The sequence below is a fragment of the Labrus mixtus genome, chromosome 15 (assembly GCF_963584025.1).
Source record: "Labrus mixtus chromosome 15, fLabMix1.1, whole genome shotgun sequence".
In the NCBI taxonomy this organism is placed as follows: Eukaryota; Metazoa; Chordata; class Actinopteri; order Labriformes; family Labridae; genus Labrus; species Labrus mixtus.
In genome coordinates, this window is record NC_083626.1 from 26,909,295 (window position 1) to 26,929,294 (window position 20,000).

General features: G+C 42.5%; 1 protein-coding gene across 3 annotated transcripts in view; it reads right to left on the reverse strand.

Moving 5' to 3' along the window:
• cables2b (Cdk5 and Abl enzyme substrate 2b) overlaps positions 1 to 16,525 on the reverse strand; it is a 38,185-nt gene extending 21,660 nt beyond the window's left edge. For all 3 annotated transcript variants that reach the window (XM_061058225.1, XM_061058224.1, XM_061058223.1), the window contains exon 1: positions 15,825 to 16,525. In XM_061058225.1, coding sequence (XP_060914208.1) covers positions 15,825 to 16,462 — 638 coding nt within the window. In that variant the 5' untranslated portion in view covers positions 16,463 to 16,525. The remainder of the gene's footprint in view (positions 1 to 15,824) is intronic.
• Positions 16,526 to 20,000: the final 3,475 nt, after the last annotated feature.

Sequence of the window (20,000 nt, forward strand, 5' to 3'; positions counted from 1 at the left end):
ATAAATCTTTTAAAAAAAACAAAAAAAACAACAGGAGAGGAGATGTGATGGACGTTATTGGGTCAGTCTCCATCTCGTCTCATCACAGAAAGACCTTTTGACGTCCGTGCAGCTCGCACAAACCCCTCAGAACACGAGTGAGCATGCAGTCAGTATGCACGTCTTTCTAAACACCATTCATCATCATCATCATTATCTGGAACCTCAGCACTGGATTTCTTTCCGTTCCCACAGACAGGAAACTTTCCACAACATCCCAGACAGACGTAGTGGACTGGTTCTCATGGAAATGGGCCGTTGGTCAGCCATGCTGTGATAATGAGTCTGCAGATCCACAGCTCAGATACTGGGACAGATTTAGACTGACTGGGAGAGCGCTGGCGTCAGCTGATCGCACACTTACCCCAGATATCCCTGTTGTTTATGGGCACAGAGTTTCTCACACAGAGGCCTTCAAGCAGAGGAAAGATAACCAACAGGGATGTTTATGGTGACGGTTAAACAGTTTTATGTGATTAAACTTTTCCTGTTTAATGTCAGACACATTTCTGCTGAAGAACTCGAGAGCACGATCCAAGAGCTCAGACTGTACGAGTCGAGTGTGGAGCACGATCCAAGAGCTCAGACTGCACGAGTCGAGTCTGGACAGAGAAGTCACAATTGTCCATAGTTATTGAGTATTTTAGTTGTCTCATGTGCACGGCTCAAACACACTCAGTATCACCATTAATCTCTCGTCTGCAGTACATGGCACAAGTTTAATTTCCCCCTCGTAAGAAATCAGAACACAAATCTCTTACAGCACTTTAACTTTGTTATTTGGATCCTTTGAAATATGAATTACATTTCACTTTGTAACTCTCTCTCTCTCTCTCTCTCTCTCTGTCTCACCAACACAAAGAGAATGTCAGATTATCCAGGAAGTCTGAAAACCAGTTCCACATTTCACAACTCTTCACTGTCATCTTTTGCCTTTCACTGCTCCAAAAATATCTCCTTTCTTTCCAAAACTGTGACATTTACAGATACTTTCATATTTATTCTCTACTTTTATCACGCAAAATGATGACTTAAAGAGCCCATATTCTGCCCTTTTTGGGGTTCGTATATTTAATCTATGTTCCTACTTTTGTACGTTCACAATAGCTGAAGTCAGAAAAAAGTGTCTGTTTTCATGTACTGCTCCTCCTTGCTCCCTCTACGCTCTGAGTCCGTCAGCTGCACTCTGTTGAGCCCACACTGTTAGACCCCACGTGGGCCAAGTCTGCTCTGATTGGTCTGCCGATCCGCTCTGTCGTTATTGGTCAGTTGCTCAGCACGGTTCTCGGAAATGTCCCGCCTCTTTTACCATATTGGGAATGCAGCCACTGGCTCCGTCCGAGGGTAGCATAAACATTAGCACCTTAGCACTACTGTGCTCCCGCAGGCTACGGCATACAGAAGTTAACAGGCGTGCATCATGAGCTGCTGGGCTTGCCACAACGAGCCAATGGGCTTAGATCAGTGATCTCACACTGACAATGACGTCGGACTGACACATTTTTATCGAGGGGGGCTAGAACCGAGCATTACATGCGGCTAATGCTACAGCTAACAGGAGGACGTAGGAGAAGCTGCTTTTCCGCGGACTTTGAATTTTTGCACATAGATGTGACTAAACATGCACAGCACACTTGGAAAACACACTAAAGAACATATAAAACCAGAAAAAGAAGAATATGGGACCTTTAAAACTGAGCTACTTTCAAACCAAACTGGACTGGATACCTGAACTTCTGGTGAAAACTGAAAAATGGCGTCTACAGTAACCGACCCAAGATGCAAAAAACGGCAAACATAAAGGACCAGGGAAACATGTGATAAACAAATAACATACAAGATGCAAATATACACAAATGTCTCCACACGCTGATTAATGACATACTGTGAGATTAATGATTCAATTCCTGCTGCCGCATCCTGATTGGCTGTGGAGGGTCTATGATGTCTGTTCTTGGTGTATTTTGATGGACGGGTCGACAGCTGATGTCACCTCTCACACAGCTTCATCTGATCAGAGACGAGGTTGGTTTAACTCACTCTCCTCTGGCACACATCGACACACACACACACCGGATTAATCTCCTGTCTCTGCACAGCTCTCGCTCTGGGACATAAAAATCAATTTAGATTCTTAAGGTCGTCAGCCATGTTTTGTTTCAGAATCCTCATCTCTGTGTTCATGCTCACACACACGCTTTGGACAGAGCAGACAGCGTGTTTGATGGGGCCTCTATTTGACTCCCACAGTTATCAACAATCTGACAGTCACACTATCGGCTGGATTTCTGCCATGTCAGAAAATGTTTGTGATCCATCTTGCAGTTGCAGCAGTTCCACAATCCAATTTTCCACATGGCTGCAGTCAAAGATCTGTTCTTAACTGAGATTGTTCTGGTATCACTGCCGCAGTATTTCTTACTGTACTCCTAAGGCTGCTGATATAAACTATCACTATGGTGTGATTTGCCCCGTATTCATTCTTTCTGTTGCATAGCAGCATAACAACGTCATGTTTGACCATGAAAATAAGTCAGAGTTTATCCAACAGGTGACTTCCTCTGCACAATAAAAACCTCTTCTTCTTCTCAATCAGTAGTTAGGTGCATCCCAGTCCTGAGCCTGCCAGATGTGAACAGGTGTGTCCTGGTGTCTGGCATATTCAGATATTTGTATCAACTGCTTCCTTTCTCTTCATTTTTTTTGGTCAACATTGTTGAGGGGTGCTGTCATCAACGACTAAACGTTATGATAGAGGGTTACATGCAGTTTTGTTATAAGCAGTAAAGCCTTCAAGGAGATTTTAAAAAGTTGATCTGTGTGTCCAAATTGTTGATCGATTATCAGATTTTTTTTTTAGCATAATTTGTATTTTTAACAAAGGTTTTAGAAATTTTAGGAAACAGAGGAAAAATCTGTGTTTACAACTCTTACTATCATCCTCACTGTCTCCTTCTCTTATTCTCTCCCTCTTCACAGTGGCTTCAAATCTCTCTCTTACACTCGTGCACAATCACAACCACAGGCACACACACACGCACACACACACACACGCACACAAACACACACACAAACACACACACGCACACAAACACACACACACACACTCAGCTTTACTTAAATACCTCCCTCTCTAAATCCTTACCGCACACATGCACACGCTTTGTAATTGACCAACGAGCAACCATAGATTAAATGTCCTGTTGTCTAAATCCTCAGACTGCACACACACACACACACACACACACACACACACACACACAGACACACAGACACACACACACACACACACACACACACACAGACACACAGACACACAGACACACACACACACACACACACACACACACACACACACACACACACACACACACACACACACACACACACACACACACACACACACACACACACACACACACACACACACACACACACACACACACACACACACACACACACACACACACACACAGCAGGCAGCAGTGTGTAAGAACAGTCTGTCCACACCTCTGACATTGACTGACTGATGCTGGACGTTCCACAGATTACACTACAAGGACTTCTGACTGAGCAACACACACTCACACTCACACTCACACACACACACACACACACACACACACACACACACAGCAGCAGGCCTGTTGTGTGTCTTACATCACCAGATTAACAAACTCCTCCAGCAGTGAATAAAAATTCAGCCTTCATTTCTAATCCCTTCTTCTCTCCCTCCATCCTCCTCCTGAATAAAAACCACAGCAGTCAGCAGACCCAGGAGGGTTCAGTATGCTGTCACTGCTAACCTGTTTGGTTTCTGTTTAGACATTCAGTTAAACTACCACTCTAAAGGTAAGAAAACACAGTCAACAGTCAAAATTTATCATAACCAAACCTCATTCATTTTTTGGTGAATCTTTTAATGTTTAGTATTGTTGTAGTAAATTGAAATTGGTCTTTTGAAGGTCTCCGTCTTGGAAGGCTGAGAGGCTATTTGCCCACATCATTACTGTGATAAGAAGGAAAACACCTCTTTCTAAAGCAACAAATTACTTCATTATAATTAGATTTTCATCCCCTCCTTCCGGCTGCGTTATGGTCTGAAGTGAGTGACACGCCCCCTGCACACAAGATGATGATTTTTCAGTGATATTTATGGTCTTGTCTCGATCTGGATCCGTAAATGTCTTGGTCTTGGTCTCGGATCACTCTTGTCTCAGATATGTCTTGGTCTCGGTTAGTGTGGTCTTGACTACAACACTGATGTCAAGTCTTAAAAAAAAGGTTATCTGTTTCTTATTTTTCAGCAGTAGTGCTTTAGTTTGTAGTGTCAGTAACGAGGATGAAATAATAATATGTGGTTTGACTTAAATTTGTTCTTTTCTAAATGTGTAGGTTAGTTTTTGTTTTACCTGAACAAAATGCAATATGTGTGACGTGAAAGATGTTGCTAGGAGCGACAGTAAGTGTCGATCATTCAAAGTCATGAGGTGGGGAGTTGCTTACTATAAGCAACGAACCAAATTCTATGAATTAAGCCTTAAGTGTTTTTTTTCAGATGCCTGTTCCTATCTCTGCGCCTGTTCATTTTGTGAAGTTTTATCAGCTGTTGGATAGGGCGATTAATGCCGACCACGGCTTCCAAGAAGACGAGAGACTCTTCCTACAAAATCTCGAAAACAAAAAGATTCTGTTGAAATGTTTAAGCAGGAAAAAGAAGGTGGAACATTTTTAACTGATTAACAGCCCGTATAGATTCAAACAGTCAATAATTAGGGATTCTTTAGCTGTTGAATAACTTCTCACTTCTCTGTTAAGACACAATAACAGCTCATTCATTCATACAGAGTATTCTTTTAGTTAAAATGTAAAAGTCGTTGTTGTCATTTTAAAAAGCCCCTGCATGCTATCCATCCACACTGAGCTGTTTACATGCCCAGAGTATCTTTGATAGATCCATGTGTGTAATCCACCTCTGCTAATCTGGTTCTCATCACTTTGATTATAATCCTAAAATACCCGTTTAAAGGGGTTTATGTGCCGACCAACCAGATCAATTCAATCTGCTTATAATGAAATCATCTGACTGCATGAAAACTCAGAGGGACAGACACAGGGGAACCAAGGACACTAGCATGTTCACAAACCACCAGATACTGCACACAGACCTGCGACACAGATAAGACTGTGTGTGTGTGTGTGTGTGTGTGTGTGTGTGTGTGTGTGTGTGTGTGTGTGGGGTCTGTTCACACTGATGGTGATTCTTCTAAAGCCATCAGCCCAGCAGTAGATTCCACCCACACAACACTTTCAGATCATGTAGTTTATTGAGGTCACGCTTCTCTGTGTGTGTCTGCGTGTGGCTGCAGCAGGCCCTGAGACCAACGTGACACCGTGGGATACTTGGTTTACCTGCCTGTCTACCTGCATGCTCTCTGACCGTGAACTCATTGCACTTGAGCAAAGTGCTCCACAAGCTATAGCGAACGCGTTGCACAAGAATGGCAGTGTCTGTTTCATATGTCGATGTGGTTAACAATGTCCAAGACGTGCTGCACTGCTCTGTTTCAGGCTCTCTCAGGGATCTACGCTCAAAGTGAGGGCAGGGCACGTGCTTGAGGCGGGTGGCTGTGCAAATTCCTCGGTTGATAGAGACAACTTTTAAAAACTTTTGGTGTTTTTTTTCTTTTAGCCTAAGTGTGACTTCCTCCAGATTTAACTCGTATTTCCTCATCATGAAAAGCAGAGCGTCTCGAGCACACTCTTCCAACTGGACAAACGTTTAACTCTAGTGAAACGTTCCCTTTTTGGAACCATGCAGGGTGATGTTGTTGTTTTTGTTGTAAATTCTAGAAGTCTCTTTAAACCTCGATGATATGTGTTAAAACAAAAACAAAGACATGAAGCACCTGTCAGCTGTTCTAACTAATACATCTCATTTTTAGGATTAAGACAAAATACATACCCTAAAAAAAAATCTAAGTGATCATGCAGCTCTGTGTTAGCCTACTAGTGCACGCGCCACATTCTGTGTATGGAGGATACAATCCTCCAATCGGGCTGCCCGGGTTCAAGTCCGACCTGTGGCTCCTTTCCCCTCTCTCTTTCTCCCAGATTTCTGACTCTAGCCACTGTCCTATAGAAGTCCAAAAATAAACCTTAAAAAGGCGACCTTCTACTGGAGCTGACAGAGATACCAAACGGCTTTCAACTAACTTCAAAGATGGAGGATTGTAACAAGAAGAGATTCACTGTTACTTGTAGTTTTTAGTTGTTTCAGAGTGGAAAAAGAAAGTTTTCCAAAACAACAACGTCGGTGTAGAAGGAATGCCAGTCAACGTGTTAAAGACAAAAGGCTGTTTTCTGATTTATTAGAGAGGACACGGAGTGAGCAGGGAGAGACAAAGAGATCATTTGAGTGTGTGTGTGTGTGTGTGTCTGTGTGTTTAGGGTGTGGAGGAACAGGGAGGCATGCATGTTTAGACACACACACACACACACACACACACAGGCACACACACAGGCACACACACACACACACACACACACACACACACACACAGACACACACACACACACACACACACACACACACAGAAACACATAAGACATACAGATGATGTCAGTCAGATATCTTCTCCTCTGCATTTTGTTCCTCATAGTCATAGTGTGTGTGTGTGTGTGTGTGTGTGTGTGTGTGTATGTGTGTGTGTGTGTGTGTGTCTAATCAGTATTCCTGCTGAATCTGATAAGTTTTCTTTTTCTTCAGGCACGTTTAGCATGAGGTTCAGTTGCTTTTGATGTGTTTCCATGTGTGTTTCTGGGTCACTGCCACACTGATCTAACATTTACAGATGCAGTCAGTAGCTTTTTACTAATGAATAAAATATATACGTATAAAGTAATGTCGCTCAATCAACCCTTCTGGGCCTCCATACACGTGTGGTGGTGACTGTGTCTGCAGAGACTCTGTCCTATGAAAAGACGTTTTCTTTTGTTTTAGTTGACTCAAGATGTGGATGGAGAGCTGGTGTGTTTCCTCCAGCCAATGACAGAGCACAGGTGAGTTCAGGAGTGGATTTAAATCAGCTATTGGACGTGATTCAAACCTGAGAATGTGACAGACATGGACGTAGAGGCAAAGAAAGGAAAATACAATCCCAGTGAGGCCAAACGCCAAGCTGGTAAAGCTGGTTCTAAAACGAGGGGGACCCTTTGTGTTGGCCTTTTGTTGGAAGCAGAGTCGGTCTGCTTTCTGTTGGACAGGCAGGTGACTAACACCGGTGGTTAGCATGCGGTAGCTTGCAGTGTCGGTACAAGCAGTAAACGTTCACCATACGTCCTGGAGTGAGCGTGCACTCCTGAGGGCGACAAGCCCAGTTTGGACGTTGTGTTTACAAACCGCTAAATGCTACTGACTCCACCTTTAAAGGGCGAAACTCATTACATGTATCTGCTTGTACACAAGCTTTAGACAGATCAACTGTGCTGACATTGCCGGTAAATTAGACTAAATATTTCCTCGCCTTCATCAGACGAGTAGGACGGAGTAACTGCAGCTGTCATGGCTGTCCCATGCTGGATTACATGAAACAAAAGTGAGCATTCAGGCAATACTGTAAAAGGATAATCAAATAGCAGCGTGGTGACATTCAAATGAATAAAACATTGGAGCAGCTTTAGTCACCACCATTATGAGCGTCAGCATTTAAAACATATCAGCATGACACACGTGTGAGCTAAAGAGATAAAGAGAAAAAACAGAGAGAGAGAGGGAGAAGAAGCTAAAACAGAGTAAAAACAAAAACAGGAAAAGTGGAGTTGAAAAAAAAAAAAAGCAATCAGAGAACCAAACCCTTCAACTGTTTACTCTGCAGGGAGTTAAAGAGGGAGGGACCCCAGGAGAAAACATGAAGAACAGACGGGGGAGAGTGAAAGACTTCACAAACTGGCTCCATATGTTGCCTTTGTTTAAATTTGAGTCGGGTTATAAAACAGCAACGTAGAGTATCCTGTGGGTGTCAGGCATGTGCTTGTGCACGTATCAAACAGAGGTCAAACAGCTGGGGATGCACCAGTCAACATGTGAAGTGTTTGGATACAGACGAATAAGAAATAAAAAGAACCAAATTGATCTCAGGATTCAGTAAACTGTCTCAAAGGAAGAATGAGCCTCTTTTTGATCCAGTAGATGTCGCCCTCGAGAATCGGCATTAAACCAAAACAAACTGCTGTTTAGTGACGCCTCCGCTCTCCTCCAGAGACACACCTCCAACCCCCCTCCAAAATGTTAAGAATTAGAACGCACCATAATTAAGCTCCATTAAGCAGAAGCGACCCGTGCCCTGCGTTGTTGTGTTAGCATGCTAATGTTAGCGCTCTTTAGTTAGCATGTAAATTGACACAGAATGACCGAAAGACTTAAGTGAGTATGTTCTTCTTCTCTCTTGTCCTTGACAACAGCTTTATGCAAGGCCGTCCCGTCCATGTAAACATGATGTGACAGAGGAGTAGAGGGAACTCCCATGATTCCCCGCTAGCCTCGACGTCACCTTTTGTTACTGTAGTATTGGTTGAGAGCCCCCTGGTGGCGGAGTCTACATACTGTATCTTTAAGACAGTAAGGTAAAAAGTAATTTGCAACAAAAATATCACTCTAAATCATAGAGTGCACTTCTTTAGGGATGTGAATGATAAGTTGACTAAATAATGATTTTTTAAAATGATTTTAGGACAAAAATGTCAGTAAAATGTCTGAGCTGTAACGCAGTCCCCGACCACTAGCTGGTGCTGTGGCTCCGGTTAATGGCTACTACCACACTGCTCTTCTACCTACAAACCAGCACCACGGATGGATAGCACTGCACAGCAGGGAGCTAAATAAAACGACCTTTGACCGTGTTTATGCAAAATTCCTGAAACATATCCTGCAAACGTCACTTAATAAGTGAATAATCTCTGTGAGTCTTCTGGGTCTGATGTCATCGGGGGAAACTCCTAATCATGAGGCGTGGACAACCCTCATTACTCAGCGTGTGGAGGGTTGGGACAGTCCACGTCACTGACTCCATGAGATCATTAATGAACACCTGACCTCTCCAGAGGGAGGTTCAGCCAAACAGGGCCGGCACCGTCTCCTCACCTGGTGTGAGAGGTAGGTCAGCAGGGTTTTAGTGTTTCCCCCTGGCACAGCCAAGTCCCACAATAACCTCATTAAGTGTTCAGAGCAGAGGAAAGGCACATTTATCCACGACAAAGCAAAGACAAAAATACACCGCAGGCCTGTCGGTGTTGAGATTCTCCTGACGTCAAATTTCAGAAATCAGGGACTATTAATACAAATATTCGCCTGGTGGACTACAACAACAATGGCGGACGCCCAAGTTCTGTTGACTGCCATGACTCCCAGTCAACATTTTCTTGAAATGTAATGACTTTGTAGTTTAGGGTCAACTGCACCTCATCGTCCGTCCACACAAACGTTTATGTGTGAGCAATTTTTCAAAGTTAGCATGAGCGTGCTGTTTCATTACAAAGTCAGTCCGCCCACTACTGGTCTAGCATGTATACTACAGCATTTGTAGTCATTTTGCAAATCCGTGTGCATGGCGATTGTTATCAAAACGCTGTCGTCTGAAGGTTCAATTCCGTTTTTCGATGGTGATGTTAATGACTTTCAGATTCCGCTCTATTTAGGTGAATGAGTTGTGTATCAATGGAAAGTTTATGTGTGTGTGACAGGACATCTACGATCTTGTTAACTAATCGGTTGTAAAGTGGAAACAAACTGAGGCCAAGTGCCTGGTGGGGAATCCTCAGTGTCCTGGTCGGTTTGGTGTCACAGACTACGTGTGCACTACACTCCAGCTGAGTAAAGCTAAATCCAGCTGACACTGCTCAGGGGAGCCGTTAATCCTGCTAGAGTCAAACACAGGTCGACTACGGAGGACGACTCGACCCGGGTATTAACTGGAGAGTTGATGCAGTCGAGTTTTAACCTCAATCAGCAGGTATAGAAAATACATGTATACAGGAAGTGACTACTCAGTCTACCTCTAATCAGTGTATACTCGCCTCGTCGCTCTGAGACAGGAGAGAATCTGGCTGCTTGAACAGCTAGCTGCACAACTTCCGAACTAACCTGCGGTTCTAACGGCCCTAAACAAAAGGCCTCGCTGAACAGGCCAGAGTGGGAACTCTTGACTTTTTGTCTATCTCTGTTTGTGTTACACTCTGTGTTTCTGTGTATGAATGTTCTTTGGTGGGACTTGTCTGTTTGGACAGTAACGGTGCTGTGGAAAAGAATTTCCCCTTGCGGACAATAAAGTCTAAAGTTAGAAACAGTTTAAATGAAATAGTGCTACATCAATTTAAAAAAATAAATCCTGGACACTTGGGGAACAAATGGGCCATTCATGTAAGTGGTTATATTAATTGTGTTCTGATAATGCGTTAGGAGGATTCACTTCAGTGTCTTTAGCGGTAGGTTGGTTGGTAGGAGGAGAAGCAGGGTCAGTACAGGAGGTCTTTGTCAAACTCTGTTATTATTTTTAACAACCCAACTTTAATCATGAGTAAATACTTTGTAATAGAGGCAAGAAAAAAAACGTTCTGAACATGCAGAAAACTCGAGCAGAACCACAGACGTCTTCCATGACCAGATGAGGATGGAAAGAGAGGGACGGATAGAAGCAAACAAACGGAGACGAGGGAGAAGTACACAAAGTAACAACACAGCAACGTGTAAATTAGACCGAAAGCAAATAAGATTTTACAGTATAAATATGTAGAATATTAGCAATAATAACATCTATAATGATAGTCTAATAAAGACTGATAATAAATTCAGAAGTTGGAGTGAAGCAGGTCCATGGCTGTCAGAAGAGTGGAAAAACCAGGACATATTTTCTCCATGAAGGAACATGACCCAGTTTCACAGGAATCAGTCAATAAATACAAACGTTGTTTTTTGTCCAGTGAGTAAAGGAGCGCTGCGTCAGAAGCGATAGTACAGTGGGGACATTTCAGGTGACTCAGAAGCGATGCCGCCTGTCACCACTCCCGCTGTTTTCAAGCTTTGTCACTTTCACTGTGAACACAGCGTTAGACTCTCAGCGCACACGCGACATAACCGACACTCGACCGAACTCACACAGACAGCTGACTGCAAACAGCCTCTGTGGAAAAAAGGACAACCGTGTCCTTTGTAATGCTCTGTATAGGCATCACAGACCTCAGGGTAGGCTGAAACACACATGAACACACACACACATACACACACTTAATGTCATAATACTGACAAAACCCTTCAGCTCAGCCTCTGCACTGTGTCCCTCTGCTTCCTGCACTTGTGTCTTTGTGATGTCCTTCAGAGTGAGGGGAGTCACATCCTCTCTGTTTGAAAGAGGCTGATTCACACTTATGTTTCACTTTAAAGTCTTTCTATGTGATTTTTCACACTTAAATGTAGAAATCAAGTATCTCCTCTGAAAATAACTCTGTGAGTCATGACTGTCTACAATGGGTGTAACACCCGAGTCCCACTGTCTGTGATGTTTTCAGAGTTTTCAGAGTCCTATCTTCAGTTTGTTTACATCGCCCGGACGGCCGGCTGACTCCTCCCCTCGTGTATAAAAGTTGTTTAATTGAGGGACTAGAGAAAAGAAGAATAACATACTGTACTCACTGCTTAACTGTGTTTCTAGATCACGCTCATTTCAGGTAAATTTACATGCAGTGTGAAGATACGAGCATAATAAAGATCGCTAGCATTAGCATGCTAACACAACAATGCAGCGCGAGTTGTTTTGGTTTCATGCTGGTGCTCAAGGGCGACATCTGCTGGATCAAAAAATCACACATATAAAGCCTTTAAGGGTTAATGGCGTTCAGGAGAAAAATCAAGAGTAAGTCATGGAGCTGTCTGGCAGTAACGGTATGACATATGCATTACATCACTGTCACCATGAACACAGTAGAAGTGTGTGTGTGTGTGTGTGTGTGTGTGTGTGTGTGAGAGGAACAGACAGAGTGTGACTGATGAGCGTATCAGACGACGGCCAACTTCATTACAACAGGAAGTGTGTAGGTGAGGAGGAGGAAGCTGCTCTATTAGATTCAAACCACGACAGCGAACGGAAAGACACTAAACATTAATATGTTCAAGTAGCTCATGAAGACCCGAAAAACTTTAACCAGCTGTCAGAATCTTTTTAGTAGGAATCAGATGAACGTTTAATGACTCAATAAAAAAAAGGTTCTTGCAGAAGCACAAATGTAAAACTTAAAGCTCAATCGTTCCATTGAAACGTGTTCATTAAAGCTGTGATGTATCTGCTCGGTGCATTACTTGGTTCAAACTTCATCTTAATAAAATAGAAACATGTGAGGGGGTTCAGCTCCCATCAAATGTAAGGATGTTAGTAAATGTGAGATTTTGCATGCAGTTGGTTTTTTGGACTGTTGAGTTGACTAAACAAGCAAAGTGAATGTGTCACTGTGGACTCCAGGATCTTTGGCGCCATTTGTTGGTACTTTAAAATCTAAAAAATCAATAGTTTTAATTCCCAGTCAGTCAGTCAAGTTGAAATAAATCCATCAGTGTTTTCGACACTGTGGCCAGAAAATATTCTACAGAACATTTTACCCCGAGCCCACAAAAGTTGCACAAATAGGCAACACTTACCAGTTCAGGTCCCATCATGATTATTTACCACTGGGACACATATAACCAGAGAATGGCTGAATCTCGATGTCCTCCCTACACCCTGAGCCCCGACTGACTTTATCGACGTCACCTGGAAAGTGGTTGAGTGCATGAGGCTGCGAGGGCTCCAACGGTTAAATACAAATGGGACAGCACTTTGCAACTTCTCTGTAACCATGACAACATGATGTCATGTAGCAAAAGCTTATTTTACGCTTTTTTACTTTACTCACTCACAGCCATGGCGCTTATAAGAAGTTCTACTCAATATAGGCCTATATAGAAATGTCTTCGCTGTGGGAAAAATAAAGGTTAATCTTATCTTATAAATATAACGGGACTAATATACTTTCTGTCTCTCTTGTTTTTGTTTATGGATGTTGCATTCAGGAAAATTAGATAAAGATTAGCTCACGGTGATCCGAATCATTTGATCTCCTTTTTTTTTTCAGATTCATTTTTTTAAAGATATTTTTGGGACATTTTGTCCTCCGCTAGACGAGTCAGCTGAGGTGAGACAGGAAATGCCAGGAAGAGAGAGAGAGGGGAGATGACGTACAGCAAATGGCCAAGGTTGGACTTGAACCCCTGGCCACAGCCTCCGCACATGAGGCGGAGCGACATAACCACTAGGCCCCTCGACTTCCAAACAATCAATTCAAATTTAAAGGTATTAATGTATAATATGTCACGCTCACAAGAACCTGGAACAGGACTGATTTCTAGAACTGTGTTTGGATTCTTCAATTACGACCGAAAACCGTTTTAGAGGGATTGCAACGACTTCGACCTTTGATCAACTAAATCAGTTCATCCAGAAACCCAAGGTCAAGACTTGTCACCCCAGGCTTTTCCGGAGATACAATCATGTGCATGGGACAGGCAGATGTACAGACTGGTACCCGAACACATCACGCCTCCAGTCCCATCTGTCACCAGCTTCAAAAGAAACTGCGAGATGAGTCAAAAAATGAAATGAACAAATCAAGTGTTCGAATGTCACTCTGAAGAAAAGAAACAGCCTGACATGAAATATAATAAAATCCTGTATGAGCCGCTGCGTGTGAACAAATCAAGTGTCAGCATGGAGCTGTGGATGTCTGCTGCAGCAGCCTGAACGACGAGCTGTTATCTGCTGCCGATTTCCCGCCTGTTGTTCGGTGTAAATGGGTTAAGCAGTGTTTATCGCTGCAGGGCTGACATTCTCTGGGTTTTGATTCTCTGCCAACGCGGTGACGAGAGCCGAGCCATCCATCAGCACTCACACGGGCCCAGCATGTCTCAACCACCGCCAGATGAGTAAGCACACACACACACACACACACACACACACACACTGTCAATCACTTCCTTAAAAAAAACCACAGCCACACAGTTGAGACAAACTTCATTTTTCCATCTTTAATTTCTGAACACTCTCCTCTCTGTCTGCCTCTGTTTCTTAACGGAGACGACTTAAAGTAATCCAGAGTCCCAGCAGACACTTAAATTAAACGGATTCTGGGTCACTGTGCCGCGGTAAACGGCTAAACTTCACGTCGTTTGTTTGTGGTTTTTTAACCCTCCCGCTGGTTCCACTTCCCCCTCCACAAAGTCACTAGCTACCACAGCATGTTGCTAAACCTTGTGTTTTTCACATGAGAACACATGTGTGCAAGGAGGGAACTCAAATGATCAACAAGAAGAGCAAAACATATTTCTGCATGATGTATGAGATGTTGTAGATCTGTAAGTGTATGAAAAGGTCGGGTCTGCGTTTTAAAGAGGAAGTGCAAGGTGGTCGGATATTCAAAGTTTGTACCTGCTTTCACTTCCTGATGTGTGATGATGCTTTTATGGTGTTATTAAGATTTAAGGGTGATCTGAAGGTCTAGAACAAGTTTTGAGAAAACAAAACAGAGATCTTGAGGAAAACAAGAATTTAAAGTCAACCTGAGTAAAAAAAAACCAAACATTCAAACTGGACGGTTTATGTGTTGCAATATGCTATGAAACATGCTTTGGATTGCTGTTTTCAGTTTGTCTATTGATATTGTACCTGTCATTATCAAATAAAACATGGATAAATATGTTTGGCAATAACATGAAATGTATGTATGATCAGTTTTATGAGAAATGATCATGGGTGCATTGACATTGGTAATGTTAAAGTAGTCAGTACAGTTAACTTATTTTGATTTGGTTATCCTACAAAACCATCACAGAAGGTTTTGTGCATATGAATATGCTCACGTCAGCAAATGCATGACTGCTTAAAGACATAAAAGTGCAGAATATTTCATTAAGAAACAAAGTAAGACAGATTTGTATTTTCTAATCATGAGACGGATGAAATAAATCACATTAGAATGTGAGATTTTCTTATTTTCTGACATTTTTTAAAGACTAAAAGGGTTTAAAAAAAATCACATTATTGTTATAAGAAATAATGTTGGCTTACCTATTCAATACAATAAAAAAAAAAACCTTCATTTAAAAGCGACAATATTGAATGAGAATTAATGAACAAGACAGAAATGAGTTCAAGTCTTCAAGGTAACATAACCAGAGGATTATTAAAGATATTATAACAGTGAGCTGAGTCATGTTTACACAAACTGACAAGAACACCTCCCTGTGTTAACTGAGATTATATCACTCATTCAGTGAGATGTTCATCACCTCATGTTTGCAGGCGTGGAGCAGTAAAGACATGACTGAGAACATCCTCATGCCTACAGTGAAAGCTTTGAATCCAGTCTGACCTCCTCCATGCAGGGAAGGAACATAAACAGGGAGGAAACTTTGCATCACCATCAGTGACACACTTTCAAAACTTCCTTATAATCGACAATGAAATGACTGGAAACCACACTCAGATCCAAAGTCATAATCCACTTAGGCCACTGTCAGTCTCACAACACGGGGTCCCTATGTGTGTGTGTGTGTGTGTGTGTGTGTGTGTGTGTGTGTGTGTGTGTGTGTGTGTGTGACAATGACAACAAACTTCCAGGTAACATTCAGACATTCACGTTCATGCTGAATCACACGCGCGTAATCATACACGTAAAAAACAAAAACCCAGCTGAGGGTCTCTCACCTTTGTCTGGGCTCAGAGGACACCGAGTTACAGCTCTGGACAGACAGCAAGGTTGAGGACTTCCGCGGTCCCAGAGGAGACGGCAGCAGGCTGTTGTTGGACGGGGACGGGGAGAGCTGGTTGCTGTTGGTCGGGGACGGGGAGAGCAGGTTGCTGTTGCCCGGTAAGGGGGACGAGGCTCTGCGGCAGTCCAGCAACAAATCCGCGCTCCCCACATCGTTGTACCCCGTGTCCGAGGGCAGGACGAGAATAGGCGGTATGTTCAGGAGTCCCGTCCTCACTGCCGTGGCAGGATTGATCGTCCCGGAGCTCCCGGTCACTGCCAAATGGGAGAACGTCCCGTAGCTGTTGTTGTTGCCCGGATCCGGGGACGCTGCCGACGCGCAGCAGGGGTCGGCTCCTCCCGTGTCAGCCTCTCTGTGGTAGCGGTTCCCAACAGTGTCAACGGGATTACCGAGGACCGGCCGCCCGTCCAGAGAGATGTTACTGAGAAACAAAAGAGCAGCCTGCCTCCGGCGTGAGTTCTCCCGGTTCCTCCGGCTGTGTTCCCGTCCCGTGTGCGTCGTTTTTTTACCACCCACGGAGGTCGTTATCGCAGCGCTCGGCTGGCCGCACGCAGCAGCCGCCGCCGCCGCCATGGTCTCAGCACCCACTGAGGAAGTCAAACTGAAAGGGATCAACTCGAGACCTGCAACTGTCAAATCCCTTTTACCCGGCGAGGGAGACCTTTACGCCCTCCTCGGCTCTCATTGGCCGGAAATAAGAGTGCGTGATGACGTGTGGCACCGAGCCCTTTGGGGAGGCGTTTGGCTACGCTGCAAACCAAAGCATGCTGTTAGGAAAAAAATGTAAATACAGACCATAGATGGTAGTGGTTTAAGATTTGATGAAAAATGTGTCAGGAGATAAAACTCTGCAGAAACATCGCTTTTAAATTCTGTCTGTTATTTTTTCTATCTGTATTTCTTTTTCTATTGGATTGGCCTACCAGTGGTTCCCAAAGTTTTTCTGAAGGGTCCTAAAGGGCTGGGCAATTAATCAAGTGTCAATTATTTCAGTAACGATTTTGCCTTTACACGTTCATGAAAACAAGATAATCGAGATAAAACTATTATTGTGCCGCGTGTTTGTTGTTATATGTTGACCACAAGAGTACATCACCACTACCTGAAGAACCCAGTTAGTTTATTTATTATTCCACATTGTTATTTGCACATATTTATATTCTAATGATGTATTATTAAATGTTAAGAGTGTTTACGTTTGATAAATGCTCGTGATGCAGAAGTTGTAAAATGTAATAGATGTTTAATTAACGTGATCTTAATATCAATCAAGCAGATTCAATATGTTCAAGCCCCCTCACCCCTCACACGTCAACAGATATGGACATAACACACTAGTTAGTCGCGCTCTTTGCTAACAAATTCTGAGGCGATACTCGTTAGAATTCATCTCAAAGATTGGCTGCAAAAAGTTCAGAAGAGCAGTTCAGTGTGTGACGTCAAACTGCAAAAATCAACGAGCCACTTTGAAAGAGGAAGCAATCAAAAAGTGATATTGTGACATGAAAAGTTCAAATCTGTGACGTCTGTTGAGATTCATTTTCTGCAGCCTTATGTCAACCTGAAAATCCTCCCTCAAAATGTGCCATGCTTTGCTTGCAGGAACTTGTTTTTCGTTGAGCATCATATCTAGCGTCATAGCTCCGGGCCCTGCCTCGGGGTCCCACACCCCACTTTGGGAATCACTGTTATGAACATGAATCTATCGGCTAGGTTATGAATTTAGGAGTTAGGAGATTTTTTGTTAAAGTTTTCAACTTAAGGATCCTCAGTTCACTCGAAGGGATGATACATTATTTTGTAATAACATCTGGTGAAAATGATGTAATATTTTTTATAAGCCTATTCTACGGTGGCTGGGAAGTGCAAAGCAAAATTACAAAGTGTGAAACACTTTTGCAAAATTTTAGACAAATTTACATTTTCAAAAACATTTTTACATTTCATAAAACAAAATTACAAAACTAAAACACTTTTACCGAGGAAAAATCACATTTACATTTTATTAAACAAATTTACTCGTTCAATAACTTCCGGGTCACTTCCGGTATTTGGTACATACCCTTTCCGTCAAGAGTCTGGCGTTTGTAAAAGTGTTTCACATCTTGTAAATTTGTTTTATAAAATGTAAATGTGTTTTTTCCTCGGTAAAAGTTTTTTGGTTTTGTTTTATGAAATGTAAAAATGTTTTTTAAAATGTAAATTTGTCTCAAATTTTGCAAAAGTGTTTCACACATTGTAATTTTGCTTTGCACTTCCCAGCCACCGTACTATTCGTCTAGATACATTAATATATGAAAAAAAACTCAGATTTTCATGGCAGTGAAGGCACCGTGTGGTTTAATGCAGAATGTTATCGTTGAATTTGAAGTAGTTTCTTTTTTAAGTGGCGTTGTTGTAAAGTTGTCTGCAGTGTCATTCCTCCGTATCGAGCCTTGACACCGCAGCATTGACCTCCTTGTTTCTGCACCTCCACCTGACAGCTGCTCTGATTGGCTGTTGGCACTTTGGTGGATTTTCTCTGCAGTGATCCCTCAGGGTTGACAGCAGCGCCGGGCTGAGTGACACCTGGTCGGCTCAGCAGGGGCGACCACACCGTGACTGTTAGCTGCGGCTAAATATAACCTGCAGGGCGCACACACACTTTAATCCCTGCAGGCTGGGAGCTTGTTATTGTACACTCGCCCCCCCCCCCAATCCCCTCCATCTAAACGAGCCACAAGTGAACTGAAACCGACCTTCCAGCTGGATCAACAGCAGGATGGGAATCCACAGATGACGTCATCTTCATTTAATCATTTTTGATCACTCTTGAAATCCATGTTTCATTTGCATGATGTAATCTCTTATTACGTATTCAAATTCATATTAAACTGGGATGGGGATAAACTATGATATTTAACCCGTAAATATCTTGTTTTGTTGTTCTTACAAACCTTTGCACTAAATGTCGACTGCTCGTCTGACCTTTATGCGCTGAAAGGTGAACACAGGTTAATGCTGAACTTGGGTTCAGTCTCTGCACAGGAGGAGGAGATGAAGCATTGAGACGCCAAGGGTTGGATGAAGAAAAACAAATGTTTCCTGGGGGGTAGTTACATAAATCATGACTTCACATCTCTGCTGAACTGGACCAGCGGACCCTACAGAACTCGCTCTACAGAACTCGCTCCACAGAACTCGCTCCACTGACCGTCTATCGCTTCAAGTCCTGCAGGTTTTTTCTGAACTTGGAAAATCTGAATTTAGTTTTTTTGCTCCAAAAATGTGGAATAATTTACAACACTCTCTAAAGATTGACACTCTTGTTTCTGTTGGACAAATTAAGAGAATGATCTCAAACAAACCACTTAACCACAGTGCGCGATTGTTGTTTTACTATGAATCATCCTGTCCGGTCTTTGTTGTTTTCTCTGTGCTCTTTTTTTTGTTTTGTTTTGATTTGTATCTCGCCATCATTGAAAATGTTAATCATTTTGATTAATGTTGGGAATTTTCTGCCTTTATTGGAGAGACAGGAGAGAGAGAGAGAGTAGTAGAGGAATGACATGCTGGAAAGGAGCCACAAGTGGGATTTGAACCTGGGCCACCCGCTTGGAGGACTATAGCACCACTGTCCCACCAGCGGCCCTTATCCCACATCTCTTTGTTTGATATATAAAATATTAATAAATGTAAAGAAGGAGAGTAAATAATTTCTGCATTCAGATGTCTAAAATGACTCGACCTTTGTTTGACTTTGTAATAATCTAAATGTTTCATTAGAATGAAACGTCAAAACTTGATGTAAGCTGATTAATTGTGAGGAAAACAAAATGCTGGTCACGTCTGTGAACTTAATTACTATCTGAGGATATCAAATATATTTTCATTAGCATACAGATTGTTTATGGAAATCACAAAAAAAAAACCTATCTTACATTTCATCATTTTTATCTGCTCGACGTCCTTATCACTCTCAGTGATGACACACCACTGAATAACACAACTACTGAGATTTAACCTTACTTTGAAGACACGACATGTAAAACAATTATCAGATCAGATTGTTTATCAAATAAACACATCTTTATAAACAAATACAAACTATTTGCATTATTATAAGTTATAC